This window comes from Carica papaya, chromosome 3 (assembly GCF_054855325.1).
Source record: "Carica papaya isolate Zhongbai chromosome 3, ASM5485532v1, whole genome shotgun sequence".
NCBI classification, from domain to species: domain Eukaryota; kingdom Viridiplantae; phylum Streptophyta; class Magnoliopsida; order Brassicales; family Caricaceae; genus Carica; species Carica papaya.
The window spans coordinates 1,904,389-1,918,461 of NC_142311.1; the positions used below are offsets into that span (position 1 = coordinate 1,904,389).

Sequence of the window (14,073 nt, forward strand, 5' to 3'; positions counted from 1 at the left end):
AATATTAAAAAATTTAATTGTAAGTTAGTAGCTAATTTAACTTTTTTCTAAAAGTTCATTTAATATAATTAAATAGAGACTACGCAGAAAACAAAGTCAACTGTCAACAGAACTCAAGAAGAGGGGTAAATAAAGGAGACGAAGCAGCCACTACCAGCCCTAACAGTACACGTGTCCGAGTAATCCAAGGGGTGGTCCAAAGTGGCGATCTAACAGCAAGTAGGGTTATCAGACACACGGCGGGTGGGGGTTCAAATAGCCGAGTTCTTCTCTTTACTTGCGATTATAATTATACACCTCTTACAGAAATTGGAAAGAAATTAGATTGACTCGTTGTTTTGTTTCGTTTCGTGTTCACTCTAATTGAGACCAGTGAGTGTCCTAATCACTTCTTTTACTCTTGATTTTTGATTGGTTATTTCAGATTCTAATTTCTTCCCCCCCCTTTTCTTCATTTGTTTATACGCAAACGTAAATTAATTTGCATGATTTGTTGGCCTGGTATAGGGTTTCAGAATTTCGTTATTGCTTTGCTCCCGCTCTTTATCTCCCTTCCCGCAATAGAATACTTGTTTCCTTTTTCGTTGGATAATGGGTTTTTGCTCTCTTTTTGTATTACTTATTTTGGCGAGTTGGAATTCTGACATGGAGGAATTGAAGGTGCTGTGCCCTGTTTGGTTTGTGAGAAAAAGCTGGGAATCATGTTTTTTTGTCGAAGTATACCAATCCGGTTACATGATTGGAACTGTGGAGAATATGAGATTTTAATTTGCTCTGCATGTGTCTATTTTGTCAATTCCTGTTGTATGTTCTAGCGGATGATAATTATGTCTGGGAAATCGGAAACTAAAATTTGAACTTGCTGTTGCCTAGTCAGTTCTCCATTTGTCTTATAATGGATTCATAAATGGTTTCCTTATCTCTTTTGTTGATCTTAATTTCTTACTGGAATGAAAGAAAATTTTGTTCCAACTCCCCCTTTTCCCTTCAAGAATTTATTTTCCGTTGGTCTTGATAATAGCCGCCTTTTGATAGTCACGATTTTTTTTTTTAAATTCTCTGGTATATTTTTTATTGTACTACTACCATTCTTTTAGAATAAGTTTATATCTGGAGTTGATTCTGTAGAAATTTTCAATTTTTTTGTTAATTTAGTTCTCCAACACTATCCATATTACAATTCCATTCTTGGTTGTGTTTATTTCAGAAAAAAATTCCCATTCTTGGTTCTGGTTGGCTTGTTGATTTGTAAAGAGAGAAGTGTACTCTTCTTAGTTGGTTACATCTCTGTATTTTCTTCTCATTTTGGAAGCCTTCTCTGTAATGAGGCATTTTGTTGTATGTTCTCATAAGTTGGATCGAACTTATTTGATCGCTTAGCGCTACTGAATTCTCTCTTGGTTGACAGAGAATTAAGAATTGGCATTTGGTTGAAGAAAATTGAAGAATGCAACAAAAATCTGAAAGTACAAACCGGGTAGAGCTTGGTTCTCATGCTATTCCACAAACCGTAGTATATTCAGAACCTTGGTGGCGTAATATTGGTTATAACATATCCGGAACAGGGGGTAATGCTTCCAATTCATCTTCAATGGACTGCCCAAATGGTTCAGAGTCAAATGATGGTAAGTCGCAGTCTCATAATGATGGGTTGAATGGTGAAGATGATACAAACAAGGAATCACAAGCTACGGCATCTTCACGATCAGGTATCTCAAAAGATATCGGGCTATGTTCTATTTTTTTCCAGTGCATGAAATGGATAAAGTAGAATAAATAAAGTATATAAAGGCCAATATTATCATATTAAGACAATGAACCCATCGTTATGCTTCCACATCAAAGTGAAATAGAGTACTTAGTTCTTTTTTCTTTCAAATAATGCCTTATGATTTATGGTTGACTTGGTTGGACCAATAAAATGGAGTATTTAGGCTCCATTTAGCAAAAAACCAAATTGGTAATATATTGATGATTATCACTTATATCATAAATGATTCTATTTAGAAATAAATTTTAAATAGGAGCAATATCAACTGTTAATCAGTCGAATAAGAATAATATAATTAATACATTGAATGTTTGATTAAAGACATAAAAGAAATGAATTGAAAAGAAAAGGGAACATATAGTTCTTGAAAGTTCTCTAATCATTAACTTAAAAGGATTTCCCTTTTATCATATGGCTTATGCCACCGAAATATATAATTCATTAAATTGGTGCCCTTGTTATTTATTTTTGTTCTCAATCACTTTTGCTTATTAAAGAGTATCTACACATAGGATACTTCATTTGACTGCGCAGATTAGGAAGGGGGGAGTACTTATTAGCTTCAGGGTTTCTTTTTTTTTTTTTTCATGAAGTAAACATGGTGCAGTTTATTGATGTTACTAGTTGATTTTTGTTCTAATTTCAGTTGGAAATTCTGGACAAGAACCTTCAAATTTGGGACATGTTGCATCAACTATACCCATGACTCGTGATGAGTGCCTCTCACAACCTCCACAGCTTGAACTTGTTGGTCATTCAATTGTAAGTGATGCCTTTTGATTTTAGTCTTTAAGAGTACTCTTATGTTTAGGAGATTTCAGAAACTTGAGTTATTGGTTCTGGTGGGACTCCATTCTCTCAAATCTGCAATGAAATTATACTCCATGCTTTGGGAGGGAATCAATTCTTTTTTCTCTTTTGTACACTAAAAAAAAAATTTATTTTCTCTCTTTTGACTTTGCAGGCATGTGCATCAAATCTGTACCAGGATCCATATTATGGGCGAATGATGGCGGCTTATGGACATCAGCCTCTGGTTAGTGAAGCATAATCCCAAATCCTTAAACTGTTTAATTGATACCAAAGCCCCTCTCTGGATACTATTTAATTTTAATCTCAGTTCTAATAAGAAAATTTATTTTTAAGCATGTGTTTGTGGATTTTTTTTGGCTCATATTAATTTACTGTTAATGACTTTATTGAAATTAACATGTTTTGTTTCTTTCATAGGAACTCTGTGTGAATGTAACTTTTACTTCTAGTCCTTTTAAAGGGTACAATTTCTAAGGAAAAATTAAGAGGCTGTGTATTATTTTGCTTTGTTGTGATAGAGCAATTCGAGAGATATTATTTCTCTGGTTATTTTCATTGATTATTTCTCTGGTTTTTTGAGTAAATTGCCATTTAGGCCTTGTGGCTGGAAATGGCTAAAAATCCTTGGTTGATTTTAACTGGCAGTCTGCTTTTCATTTGAGTTAGTTACAAATATGAACTATATTGCCTTATGTATCCACTGGTACGATCCTTGGCTTAGGGTGTAAGAGATGCTCATGGATGCCTCAAATCTGTTGCTTTTCTATATAAGGATATATTTTGAAGGGAATAGTCCACCGTTCTTTGTTTTGTGGTACCAATTATAGTGTTGAATTAAATTCAAGGCCAAGTGTTTATCAGTGTTTCACCATTGATGGAATTCGAAGCAAAAATTAAGTCCTTCAATTGTTATATTCTTTTAACCCTGCATAGAAGGTAGAAAAGAGGAGAACAGAGAGAAGGAAGCTAAAAGTGAACTAGGGTGTCTAACGTTACCAAGACTCAATGAGAAACAAAGCATAATTCTAACGTGTTTGTTATAGGCAAAGAATAAAGTGGAATCCAGTCCATTGCCCATCATGCACTGTTATGATTCTTCAAAAGAATTGTGGACACCTGTACCTTTTATGCATATTGCTGGTCCTTTTAGTTCATCATTTTCTCCCAACTTCATAAAAGACGAGGGAAGCTGCTCATAGGGGGCACAGTTCTTTTCATTTGTTATGTGATGATTTAATCTCTTTATGAACACGGACCTTGTTGAATATTGTGGTCTAACTGTGGTCTCCTTTCCAATGAACACCTTTTTTACCAGGTTTATCCTCCTTATGTTGGGATGCCTCATGCTAGAATGCCTCTGCCTCTTGAAATGGCACAAGAACCTGTATATGTGAATGCCAAACAATACCAGGGGATTCTGAGGCGAAGGCAGGCACGTGCAAAGGCAGAGCTAGAAAAGAAGCTGATCAAAGTCAGAAAGGTGTTTCAATCATCCTTGTTTGCTTGGGATGTATATTTAACTTTTGCTTGTTCACATTGGATTTAAATAAGAGAACAAATTAAATATTGGATGGAAGTTTGTGAATTGCCAAGGGTGTTGCTGTTCCTGTTTTATTGAACTTTGCCATTATGTTGTGGACCTCCTGTGTATATTTAATGCATTCTTTTGCTTGTTCAACAGCCATATCTCCATGAATCTCGGCACCAGCATGCTATGAGACGAGCAAGGGGGAGTGGAGGCCGCTTTGCAAAGAAAACTGACTGTGAGGCGTCGCAACACACATCTGAAGAGAAGGGTACGGGTTCTGGTCCTGGCCAGTCATCTCACTCCCCGACTTCATCAGGTTCTGAGCCGTTTCCTTTCGACACTGCAGGGACCCGAAATTCTTCAGTTGGTCAAAATGCAACAAAAGGATCTCAGGTGCATGACATGCATCGAATGAATGGCAGCAGTGGATACCAGAGTCAAGGTGGTTTGCAGGCGTCGACATATCACTCACACTTGGGAGAGAGAAGGGATGAAGGGGACTGTTCAGGTCAGCAATGGGGCAGCATGTCCTCCAACCAGGCATCTCAAAGACCTCTTGCCATCCAGTGATCTCATTACCTGAGGTGGGGTGCCATGCCAAGATCGAGTAATGGAACCCACCCAAGTAGTGAAGGGTGAATCACCTGGTTGGCTGGGACCTTATACCTGGCATTTTTGTTGCCAGGCGGCAAATCATTCTTGGCTTTGGTTGTGCTTTTGGTTGTGGGTAAAGTAGGTAAAGATGAAGGAGGTGGGTGGCTTCCTTTTCTTCCTTTTTGTGTTATGGTGCTCCAGTGACCGTCATTCTTCCCATTTTTGCGTTTTGTACATAGGTAGGTTGTGTCTCTTATGACATCTATAACTCTATTAGCCATATATTATGGGAGGATTTTAAACAGAACTAGAAGCATTCGTAGCTCTTTTCTTAATAGAACTGAAATGTCTGGTCCATTGTTCTATTTACTGGAGAAAGTTTGCAGTTTGAAATTTATTTTGATGGGTTTCTTGGAGTTCCTAGGGATCAAAGACGAATTAAGTGATCTACAAAGAGGATTATATCACCGAGCCATAACAGACTTGTTAATGCTGAAGTTAAAGCAATACGAACTTGGATATTATCTAATCATCACTTCCATTGAGAAAACGTATATAAACAAGAACAAACCTCTATCTTCGGGAAATAAAAAAAAAACAATAATTTAACCTCTTTGAAATTAGCACTGTCCTCTATTTTGCACATATCTATAAGACTGGGAAAAAAAAAAGGACCAACTACTTTATTGTTAGTCTGATAGTTGTACACTCAAACTCAAGACCAAAAATAAAGAGTGATTTATACTCCAGGCCTAGCATGATAATTTTATCATATATGGTCATTATGTTGTTGCTGAGCTTCGCCATCTACACTCCCAATTTCCTCTTCACTCTCGTGATGCTCTGGGAAGGTTTCTGCTTCTGCAACATCAGGGGGAACAACCTTCTCTGGACTTTCTGTGCTCCCATCTGAAAAGTTCTTGGGAGAATCTGTTGCATTAACAACGGTTTGCTGTTTCTCCATCATCCCAGACAGAGCCAGTCGGGGAGACCACTCCAGAACATCATCGATTATGTTGGACATCCTTTTTTGGTACCTGCAAGAATAAAAATACTTCAGATCCATGAATGGCTAGGTTAACTTTGCGTATATTATATACATATATATTTTGTATCAGTTGCACCTTGTCATTGACACTTTAAATTATATATGCACCCCTAAATATTTAATATATAAATATATTCATCCATATATCCAATTTAAAGCCATAATATATGTGAATATGCTACCTTAACAGATATACGTAAATCAACTTTATCTTTTAGAAAGTTCAAAGGACCATATACTACCAAACCATGTCTGTCACAAGATGTTTAACGACATAGCATCCTTCTACTGAGTCATAGCATCCTTCTACCTCATCATTCAATTCATTTAGTTTCTTTTAATCCATGAAAACATTTAGTCAAAATATCACTATGAAATATTCACTTAATCTAATTTTTCACTGTCAGTAGACAACTAAACATAAATGAATAGTATACACTGTCTGAACTACATGATACTCAAAAAAATAAGATTAAATAGAGAACTAAAATTGAAAGTGGCGTGTATTGTTGAATCACATACAATCAGAAGATATTTAATAAAATCACACCATAATTCATTTAAGAGATTTAAGAATTATAGGATGTCTACAAAAAAGTTTTCGTCATCCCAGTATTTTTTTCATCATAACAACAGATAAAATTATCTTTAACTCGATAATCATTACCAGAAAATTTTTGAATTGACATCTCATGAGAAGTTATAAAAGAAAAATAAACCAATGCATGCATTGAATGGAAAAGAATAAATAAAAGAATAAGGGTAGCTTTAAGACGACTAACCTGGCTCTGGCAGCCTCATCAGGAGCATGATGCCTAAGCAACAATATGACCAATACAGCTACTATTGCATAGAAAAGCCTTGCTGTCCACTTTGGTCGCTCCTCCTCATCTTTCTTAGGCCAGAAACGGAATAGTTCTCGCAAAGTTGCTTCCTCCGCAAGAATGTTAGGGAAAAACCAAACACGCTTTCCAAGAACAATCCATATAGCACCAAATATTGTTGCTCTCACTGCAATTTCAGTAATCCTCCAATAATTGGTCAAAATACAAAATAGTAATAGCAGCAATGACTTCAGCTACTACTATATATAACTACCACAGTCAAATCAAGATGCCAGAGAACCACATACAAAGTTAATTGTGATAAGACAGGTGATAAATTATACCCTTGTCAGGTTTGATACCTATCATGCATGACCAAAGTAGTAAATTGCAGCCATGAATTCTGCTACTTTTAAATATAACTACCAGAATCAAATCAAGATGTGATATAAACATAAATAAAGTTAGCTGAGATAAAATGAGTGATATGGATTATAAACCTTATAGTAATCATGATAAGAGCAATATTTTGAACACAATATTTCACTTGATGAGAAATTGGACGTCATTCACAGAAGGAAAAGTAGTCATTCACTGGAATGACCAGGCAAGGAATCAGCTTTGCATAGGGTCATCACAGCATTGCTCCAAAAGTTAAGCAGAAACTTCAGGATATGAAAGTATTTGAGACTAAATTCTATAATAAACCACATTCGTCTAACTATCTAGAATAAATTTCTCTTTACAATGCGCCATTCATATTCTTTTCTACCTTGTCCAAAGCGCAACTATACAAAGAAAAGGCAGTTATCTCTCTCCTATCCAACACTATAACATATAGCCACACCCCCAACCCCACCCAGAGAAAAGAACGGAGAGAGCCAAAAGATTAAAAGAAAGAAACTGCAACTAACATTAAAGGGAAAGGGAACTAAAATGTGTAATAACTCACATAGAAGTAGTGAGAGTATCAGTAGTAGGACCCCAGCACATGAATACAGAATCAGTAGTTTGCACTTATGTGGATATACAGGAAACAAGCAAATTGCAAGAGTCAACACAGGCCAGAAAAATGAGAGAAGTGTTTGCCAAAGTGGGTGTCGCTTTACAAATGTCCATGCGAAAAAGGCATCATTGTCAGAAAATATTTGATCCTGCAAAAAGAAATGAGTATATATTCAGACTAATGAAAATATAAAGCTAGAATTATTTTCCAGGAGTAAAGCCAACACATGATAAATTGAAGGGGCTATCACTTCATGGTTGGTAAAAGTTGATCCTTGGACTTGCAATTTAAAAACCAATCCCTTACCACTTCAACTGATGGTCAAGAGCAAAAATTGCAAATGGTACCGCCAGGAAGTTGTGCATTCAATTTATCTATTTGACAGAAAGCAACACCCTGTTATCTTCCCTCACACTTAAGAACTTCACATGTTCAATTAAGAACATAGAATCAAGTGCATAATTTACAACCATATGAAATTTTCCCCTCTTCAAGTTGTGAAGAACTGCATGTAGATATCATGCATACACAAAAAGAAGCACAATAACCATCAAAATAGAAAAGAAAAATAAAGGAAAAATAAGTGAAGAATTGCTTTTTTCACCTTCAAACAAAAAAAACTATGTGCACAATAAAAAGACATGAAGAATCTAAACTGTTGTTTAACTAATTTCCGAGAAACTCAGTTTCCAAATCCATCCCCAACAGGGAATAGAGGCTGCAAAGCCTTGACAGATAAAAAACTCCCAGCTAAAAGCCTACGTAACACCGAGCAAGCCAGTAGCTGAAATAACAACACTGGACTAATAGAATAAAAGCATAATATAGGAAATGGTGATTCAAAATTCAACCTGATAGTATGAATGCCAATTGTAAACAAAAAAGGTTACAAATAAATTTGTCATGCACAAATTGGGACTAGTAAAGAAGCCATCACCAAACTGCATACAACTCGCTTGTCAAAGGTTATATGAAATATAGACAAGTGACTTACAGGGAAAATCTCCAGATGTGCTGGCCAGGTTGACAACTTTTTCTTCCCAGGACGAACAGTTTTCACTACGCGATCACAGCGTACTAAAAGATTCTTTCTTAACAAAGCATTAGCAATATCTTCAGTTTCCAGATTCCTATCCGAATCAAGTATTTCTTTAAGCTCAGGATGATTTCTCATAAAACTTACAAAATCCTTCCCTCTAAAATATTCAACTCTTGTTTCCTGTAAGACAGCCCATCTAGATAGCAAATCCTTGTGGTCTCTCACCTTCTCAGCAAACAACTGAAAAACATCTTTCTTGGCAGCTTGCTTCTGGAAAAATAAATGGAAAAGAAAATGACGCCATAAATCGTAAATACAATATTCATCAGCCAAACACACCCAACACAAAAAATTCCAACTTCCATCGCAAGAGATCAATATCAATGCTAAAAGTAATATAGCAATGGACTTGCTGCTTTTGATCTCGAGCTGTTAAGGATGACAGGAATGTTCATCAAAGAAATACGCAGGAGAATATCTTACAGAACTTTTAGGCAAATTCAACGAAAAAATTGTCGATTGCATAATTATTAAGAAAAAAAAAATAAAAAAATAATGGGTAAACCCAGATGAAATGCGGACATGGGAATGTCTATGCAAGAGGAATATAAGCAGAGAAATACTTCAGATCAAGGAACGGAAATAAGGAAAAACCGAAATGAAAACAAACCCTAGGAGGCGTATCAGAGTTGGGATCTCTGCCGCCGTTTTGCACGGCACCTGACGATCTCCTGACCCTTTTCTTCTCCGCTCCTCCTGCTTTCTTCATCTTCCTCTAATCTCCGTTTCTCCTGTCTGCTTCTCTCTCTCTCTCTCTCTCTCTGGGTCGTTTCACTTATCGTTTGGAAATGCTCCCTTCGTGTTTATGTTTTTCTGTGTGTTTTCGTTGGGGCTGGCTTTGTGAGTGTTTTGCACTACAATTTTATGTATCTTCTCGTTTGGGATTTTTTAGGAAACTAAAATGGAAAATATTTTTAAAATATTTCTAAAATTATTTTTTAAATAATAACTAATTATTTATCGAATAATGACAAATTTTTTCCCTTAACAACCAATTAAATTTCGCCACACCAGCATGCGGGGTCCACTTAATCATATTAATTATGAATTACAATACTAAGCTACTCCTGTGATTTTTATAAAAAATATAATATAACTGAGATGAGAGCTTAAATAATAATTACATTTTAAAAATATATTATTTTATATTTAATTCAGATAATATTTTTATTATATTCAATATTATTACGAAATTATCTATATAAACCATAGATAAAATAAATTAATAAATAAATATAAACTAATTTAAGCATTGTCTAATTGCATTATTAAAACAATTATAACACTATTAAATATGTAATATATCTTAATACCAATATTCTTATGGATAATTTTCTACCTTAAAAAATTACAGATTAAAATAATTAAAATTTTAAATATTTAATAGTGTAATTTTTTCATTAAATTCAACGACAAAAATATTTTTTTTCAGTAAAAATTATAGAATTTATATATCTTCACATAGTTTATCATAAATATTAATATTTGTTGTGCGATAAAAATTCAATTATTCGTATAATATATTATTATTTAATAATTTATTTTAATATATAATAATAATATTTTTATTATTATTTTATTATTTAATTTATATTTTATATTTAATTTTAAAAAATAATATTTTAAATTAAAATTTACTATAATATTTTTTTTTTTTTTTATAGAATATTAACACCTAATTGCGACAGTCAAATGGGCCACTAGTTAATTGCAAAATCTGCAAACATTTTTGTTTACGAACTTTTGTTTTTTTTTTAAAATAAAAATAAAAATTTGTTTATTTGAAATTTATAATTAAAATTGCTCGTTATTCGCACACAATAATAATAATAATAATAATTGCGCCAGATTGCAGACAAGCGTTCTTCAGGTTTATCTTGTTCGTTTGACAAAAAGCTTCAAATGCTTCCCCTGCATTTTCTCTGCCTTAAAAACACGCCGCCGTTTTCAATTGCAGAACCCTTGTACTTTCAAAAGAATCCTAAGATTGTCTTCTCCCGACATCCGGTGCTCACTGGCGGCGACGAAGATGGTATCAAGAGGAGAAGAGGCAGAACTACTGTTCACGCTGTGGAAAAAGATTCACAACAGTTTGAGGTGGATCCAGATAAGGCCAAACAAGCCCTTAAACAACTTGACCTGCAACTCGAATCCCTCTCCAAGAAACAAGTCAGTACCCCGAAGATTAAGGGTACTCCTCTCGCTCTTTCTGTTTATTGGTTTCGTGCAATTGGTAACCATTTACACCTGGTTTATTTTGATTCTTATTTCATTTTTTTTATAATTGATTACTAGAGTTTTCTCGATGGAGAATTGCCTCGTAACTTTCATGCTTGACTTGTATTCGAAGTGGAAATAATGGAATGAGGATTGAATCAAAGTATTTAGAAGAAATGAAACTTGGAGCTTGCCAATTGTTTGTTTAAATGCCCAAGAAGATTTCTCTTTGCTGCTAGATAGATACTTAGGTCTATGATCAATTTGGAGGTTGCTAGACTATGCTATGTGGATGTAGTGTATGCGTAGGTGTACAACAGTGAGATATGTGGGAAATTTTGTGTTTGTTAGAATTTCTAGAGAAAAGATTTTTGAAGTCCTAGTAAGACCTTACTTACTTGAGGAACTACCTCCTCAACCATGTAAATAGTTGGATTAGAGCCGTTAGACAGGGAAGATAAGAATTCTTTTTCCTTTGCCTGAATCCTTTAGTGGAGTATTATTTTTGCTGTAGCAATTAAGGGATGGTAAAGTGGTAGGAAAGCACTGAGTTAGACTTTCAAGTCGGAGGTAGTTCAAGCTGTGTTATGCTCTTTGTTACTCAGTGTTGGCTTTTATTTCTTTTTTTTCCAAGTTCATGGGCTTTTTAGCTCCAATAAGCTTTAAGCTTAAAAATGCATTTGGATTTGGATTTTTATTTTTTGGCTCTTAGACTAATACAATTTGCGAGTGTTGAGTAAAATAATAGTTTGAAGACGAGCAATTTATTGGTTTTGATTTTAGATTCTTAATGAGGATAATATAGGTATTTGTGGTTGAGTTTATAGTTTTAGACAACTTCTGAGTGCAAGTGAGTTATTAGTTCAGCTAAATACCCTTTTTAGATTTTAGTGTTCATGCTTCATAATTTGTTAATCAAAGTGCTGATACATTATGGTACTTGTTTGTTCTTAATAGTGTTTAATTTGCAGTTCTCATGCCCAAGAATTAAAAAAAAAATTGATCTGCTTTCATTTTTTTTGCTTTTGGAAAGAACTAGGCATGATAGATATTTGCCAAAACAAACTTGTCTTCGGGTCTGGTTATTAAAGGACTTGTTCTTGTGCTAATTAAACATATATTAATGCTAAAAAAATGTTTTGGTTGGTGGTAGGTTAAGATAAATAGTCCATCATACTTACTTTACTTTCAACTGATTGCAGCCTCAGATGTGAAGCTTACAAGAAATTCAATCACTGAGGAGCAACTTCCGGAACTTTCAGGGTCGTTCCTTGCATATTCTGCTTTTGCTCTTCTTGCATTTACAATTTTCTACAATGTGCTATTCTATTCAGTGATAAAGCCATCAATAGATGGACCAGTAGCAGTGCTAGCTTCTACTGAGGAAACAGTATCTTCTGCATCATTTTTGCAGTTGTTGCAGCCAATTCTGGAACTTTTCTCTGTTCAAAGATGACAAGTGGTTGGTAGCAACTTTCTGCTTGAATCTGAAATTTTTCCGTGTCATAATTCTGCATTAACTTAAATGTTTATATGCATATGGGAAGGAAGAAAAGGAACCTGCAGATTTCAGGTTTCTTAATTCAATTACTAAATATAATTTCTTCAATAGCTTTCTCTTTCTTAACTACACATGGAAACTGAGCAGGAAAAGAAACATCCTCTAATCTTTTAGCAGTTTCTTCCCCATGATTCTCTGCTGCACTCTGCTCAGAGACTCTGAAAATTCTGTTTGCATTAGCAGTTAGCACCATCAGGGACTTAATGTTAGAAAGAGCAAGTAATAACAGAAGTCATTTCGTTTCTTAATATTGCACGTTTGTTAAGAGACAAGGTTGCAGAAAGAATTTGAGTATCCATTGTGTTATGCAGGTCAGCCAAATAAGAGCCATCAGCTGAGAGAAGTTTCTAAATGATGCAAGTACCGGAGAACCAAGAAAATTTCCCAAAGCCTGCTATTTAAGCCAACTGCTATCCTAGAAAAGAGTTTGCCTCCGGGAGCCCCGAGAACCATACAAGTTAGTGAACTTTGGAGCCTAAAAATCAAAATATCGCCTACACAGATTGACTTTATGCTGAATAATGATCCCAACGATGGAGACGATGTTATCTGTAGTTGACTAGAGTTGAGAGAATAACTATTAGTAGAGTTTCTACCATGTTATGAAATAATTGAGCGGTAACTCCAAAATGAACACTATCATGATTGGGAAAATGAAAACATGTTCATCAATTAACTATTGGTGCTTAGCAACTGGGGATCTGTTCTGGAGTCTGCTTTCACAACTTGACCTGTATAGGAGAATTGACAACCTGGAGTCAATAAGGATTGTGTAGGTGAAGCAATGGTGAGAAACACAGTAAATCATAGAAAGAATACAAACAGACCCTTTTACAGCTTGAAATTAAGTAGATAAACAAAGAGAATGATTGGTTTCCTTCTTTTCCCCTTACTACTTGATAGAACACATCTTGACTGTGATGAAGTAGACAACTTTCTAGAATTTACAGCTATAGTGGCAGTAAGAACCCTAAAAAAGAAAAAAAAGAATTATACAACAGAAATAATTCCGTCAAGCCTAAGCCAGCACCCAATATATTAAAATTCCCCCTTTCAAGAAAAGTAAAAGAGATATATTTGATTATAAAATGTATAACTTTAAATGTGAAAGAAGTAAATACAAAAGATTCAATTATGATAACTTGTAAATTACTTAATTATTATGGTTTGAATTACTCTACATCAAGTACCATTATAAACCTCTCTCTCTCTCTCTATACATATACATACACACACACACACACATATTTTGTGCCAAGCGAATATACCCACACAGCTCAACTGTCCCCAAAATCATTTAATTAGCTACAATGGAAAACCATATATGCATGTGTTAGATATCTTTCCTTAAAACTTTTTTTCTTAGCATTCTTGATATTTCATGTGACAACTAGCAAGCACATTAAATAATAACATTATTATTATTATTATCATCATATATTTATGTGCTTTTTTGGGTATGTGATATTGTTATTAATTCAATTTGTGAGTAATTCAAGATTCAGAAACTAAATTGAAAACAAACTCAACCCAATAAAGCACAAAAAGCAAAAAAAAGTGAATCACAAAGCATAAATTATAGATATATCTGAATCTTATAATTGAGAGACAA

The 14,073-nt window shown here is 34.5% G+C and overlaps 3 protein-coding genes across 6 annotated transcripts; 2 read left to right on the forward strand and 1 right to left on the reverse strand.

The window, feature by feature from the left end:
• The first annotated feature begins 149 nt into the window (after positions 1–149).
• LOC110811842 (nuclear transcription factor Y subunit A-1-like) lies at positions 150–5,103 on the forward strand. Of its 4 annotated transcripts, XM_022038433.2 has the most exons (7): positions 150–372; positions 1,409–1,709; positions 2,418–2,533; positions 2,736–2,807; positions 3,900–4,064; positions 4,266–4,380; positions 4,459–5,103. In XM_022038433.2, exons 2-7 carry the CDS (start codon positions 1,448–1,450, stop codon positions 4,680–4,682), a joined length of 954 nt encoding a protein of 317 aa, XP_021894125.2. In that variant the 5' UTR covers positions 150–372; positions 1,409–1,447; the 3' UTR covers positions 4,683–5,103. The 4 variants fall into 4 exon arrangements, with proteins under 4 accessions (XP_021894125.2, XP_021894123.2, XP_021894121.2 ...); XM_022038431.2 differs by having other exon boundaries at positions 153–372; positions 1,208–1,709; positions 4,266–5,103; XM_022038429.2 differs by having other exon boundaries at positions 153–372; positions 4,266–5,103.
• A 124-nt stretch (positions 5,104–5,227) lies between these two features.
• On the reverse strand, positions 5,228–9,543 carry LOC110811814 (translocation protein-like protein). Its single transcript, XM_088214990.1, has 5 exons — positions 9,294–9,543; positions 8,579–8,893; positions 7,531–7,732; positions 6,537–6,765; positions 5,228–5,743 (listed from the first exon to the last, which is right to left on the reverse strand). Exons 1-5 carry the CDS (start codon positions 9,390–9,392, stop codon positions 5,476–5,478), a joined length of 1,113 nt encoding a protein of 370 aa, XP_088071116.1. The 5' UTR covers positions 9,393–9,543; the 3' UTR covers positions 5,228–5,475.
• A 964-nt stretch (positions 9,544–10,507) lies between these two features.
• On the forward strand, positions 10,508–13,137 carry LOC110811871 (uncharacterized). The gene is made up of 3 exons (XM_022038474.2): positions 10,508–10,874; positions 12,103–12,362; positions 12,773–13,137. Exons 1-2 carry the CDS (start codon positions 10,586–10,588, stop codon positions 12,354–12,356), a joined length of 543 nt encoding a protein of 180 aa, XP_021894166.1. The 5' UTR covers positions 10,508–10,585; the 3' UTR covers positions 12,357–12,362; positions 12,773–13,137.
• The last annotated feature ends 936 nt before the right edge of the window (positions 13,138–14,073 follow it).

Excerpts from the sequence above, each read along its gene's own strand:
- LOC110811842 (XM_022038431.2), top strand. The coding sequence starts at position 1,448 with ATGCAACAAAAATCTGAAAGTACAAACCGGGTAGAGCTTGGTTCTCAT. Across the intron at positions 1,710-2,417 it reads TACGGCATCTTCACGATCAG|TTGGAAATTCTGGACAAGAA; the intron begins GTATCTCAAAAG and ends TTCTAATTTCAG. Across the intron at positions 2,808-3,899 it reads CTTATGGACATCAGCCTCTG|GTTTATCCTCCTTATGTTGG; the intron begins GTTAGTGAAGCA and ends CTTTTTTACCAG.
- LOC110811814 (XM_088214990.1), bottom strand. The coding sequence starts at position 9,392 with ATGAAGAAAGCAGGAGGAGCGGAGAAGAAAAGGGTCAGGAGATCGTCA. Across the intron at positions 8,894-9,293 it reads ACTCTGATACGCCTCCTAGG|AAGCAAGCTGCCAAGAAAGA; the intron begins GTTTGTTTTCAT and ends TTATTTTTCCAG. Across the intron at positions 7,733-8,578 it reads CACATCTGGAGATTTTCCCT|GATCAAATATTTTCTGACAA; the intron begins GTAAGTCACTTG and ends TTCTTTTTGCAG.
- LOC110811871 (XM_022038474.2), top strand. The coding sequence starts at position 10,586 with ATGCTTCCCCTGCATTTTCTCTGCCTTAAAAACACGCCGCCGTTTTCA. Across the intron at positions 10,875-12,102 it reads CAGTACCCCGAAGATTAAGG|CCTCAGATGTGAAGCTTACA; the intron begins GTACTCCTCTCG and ends AACTGATTGCAG.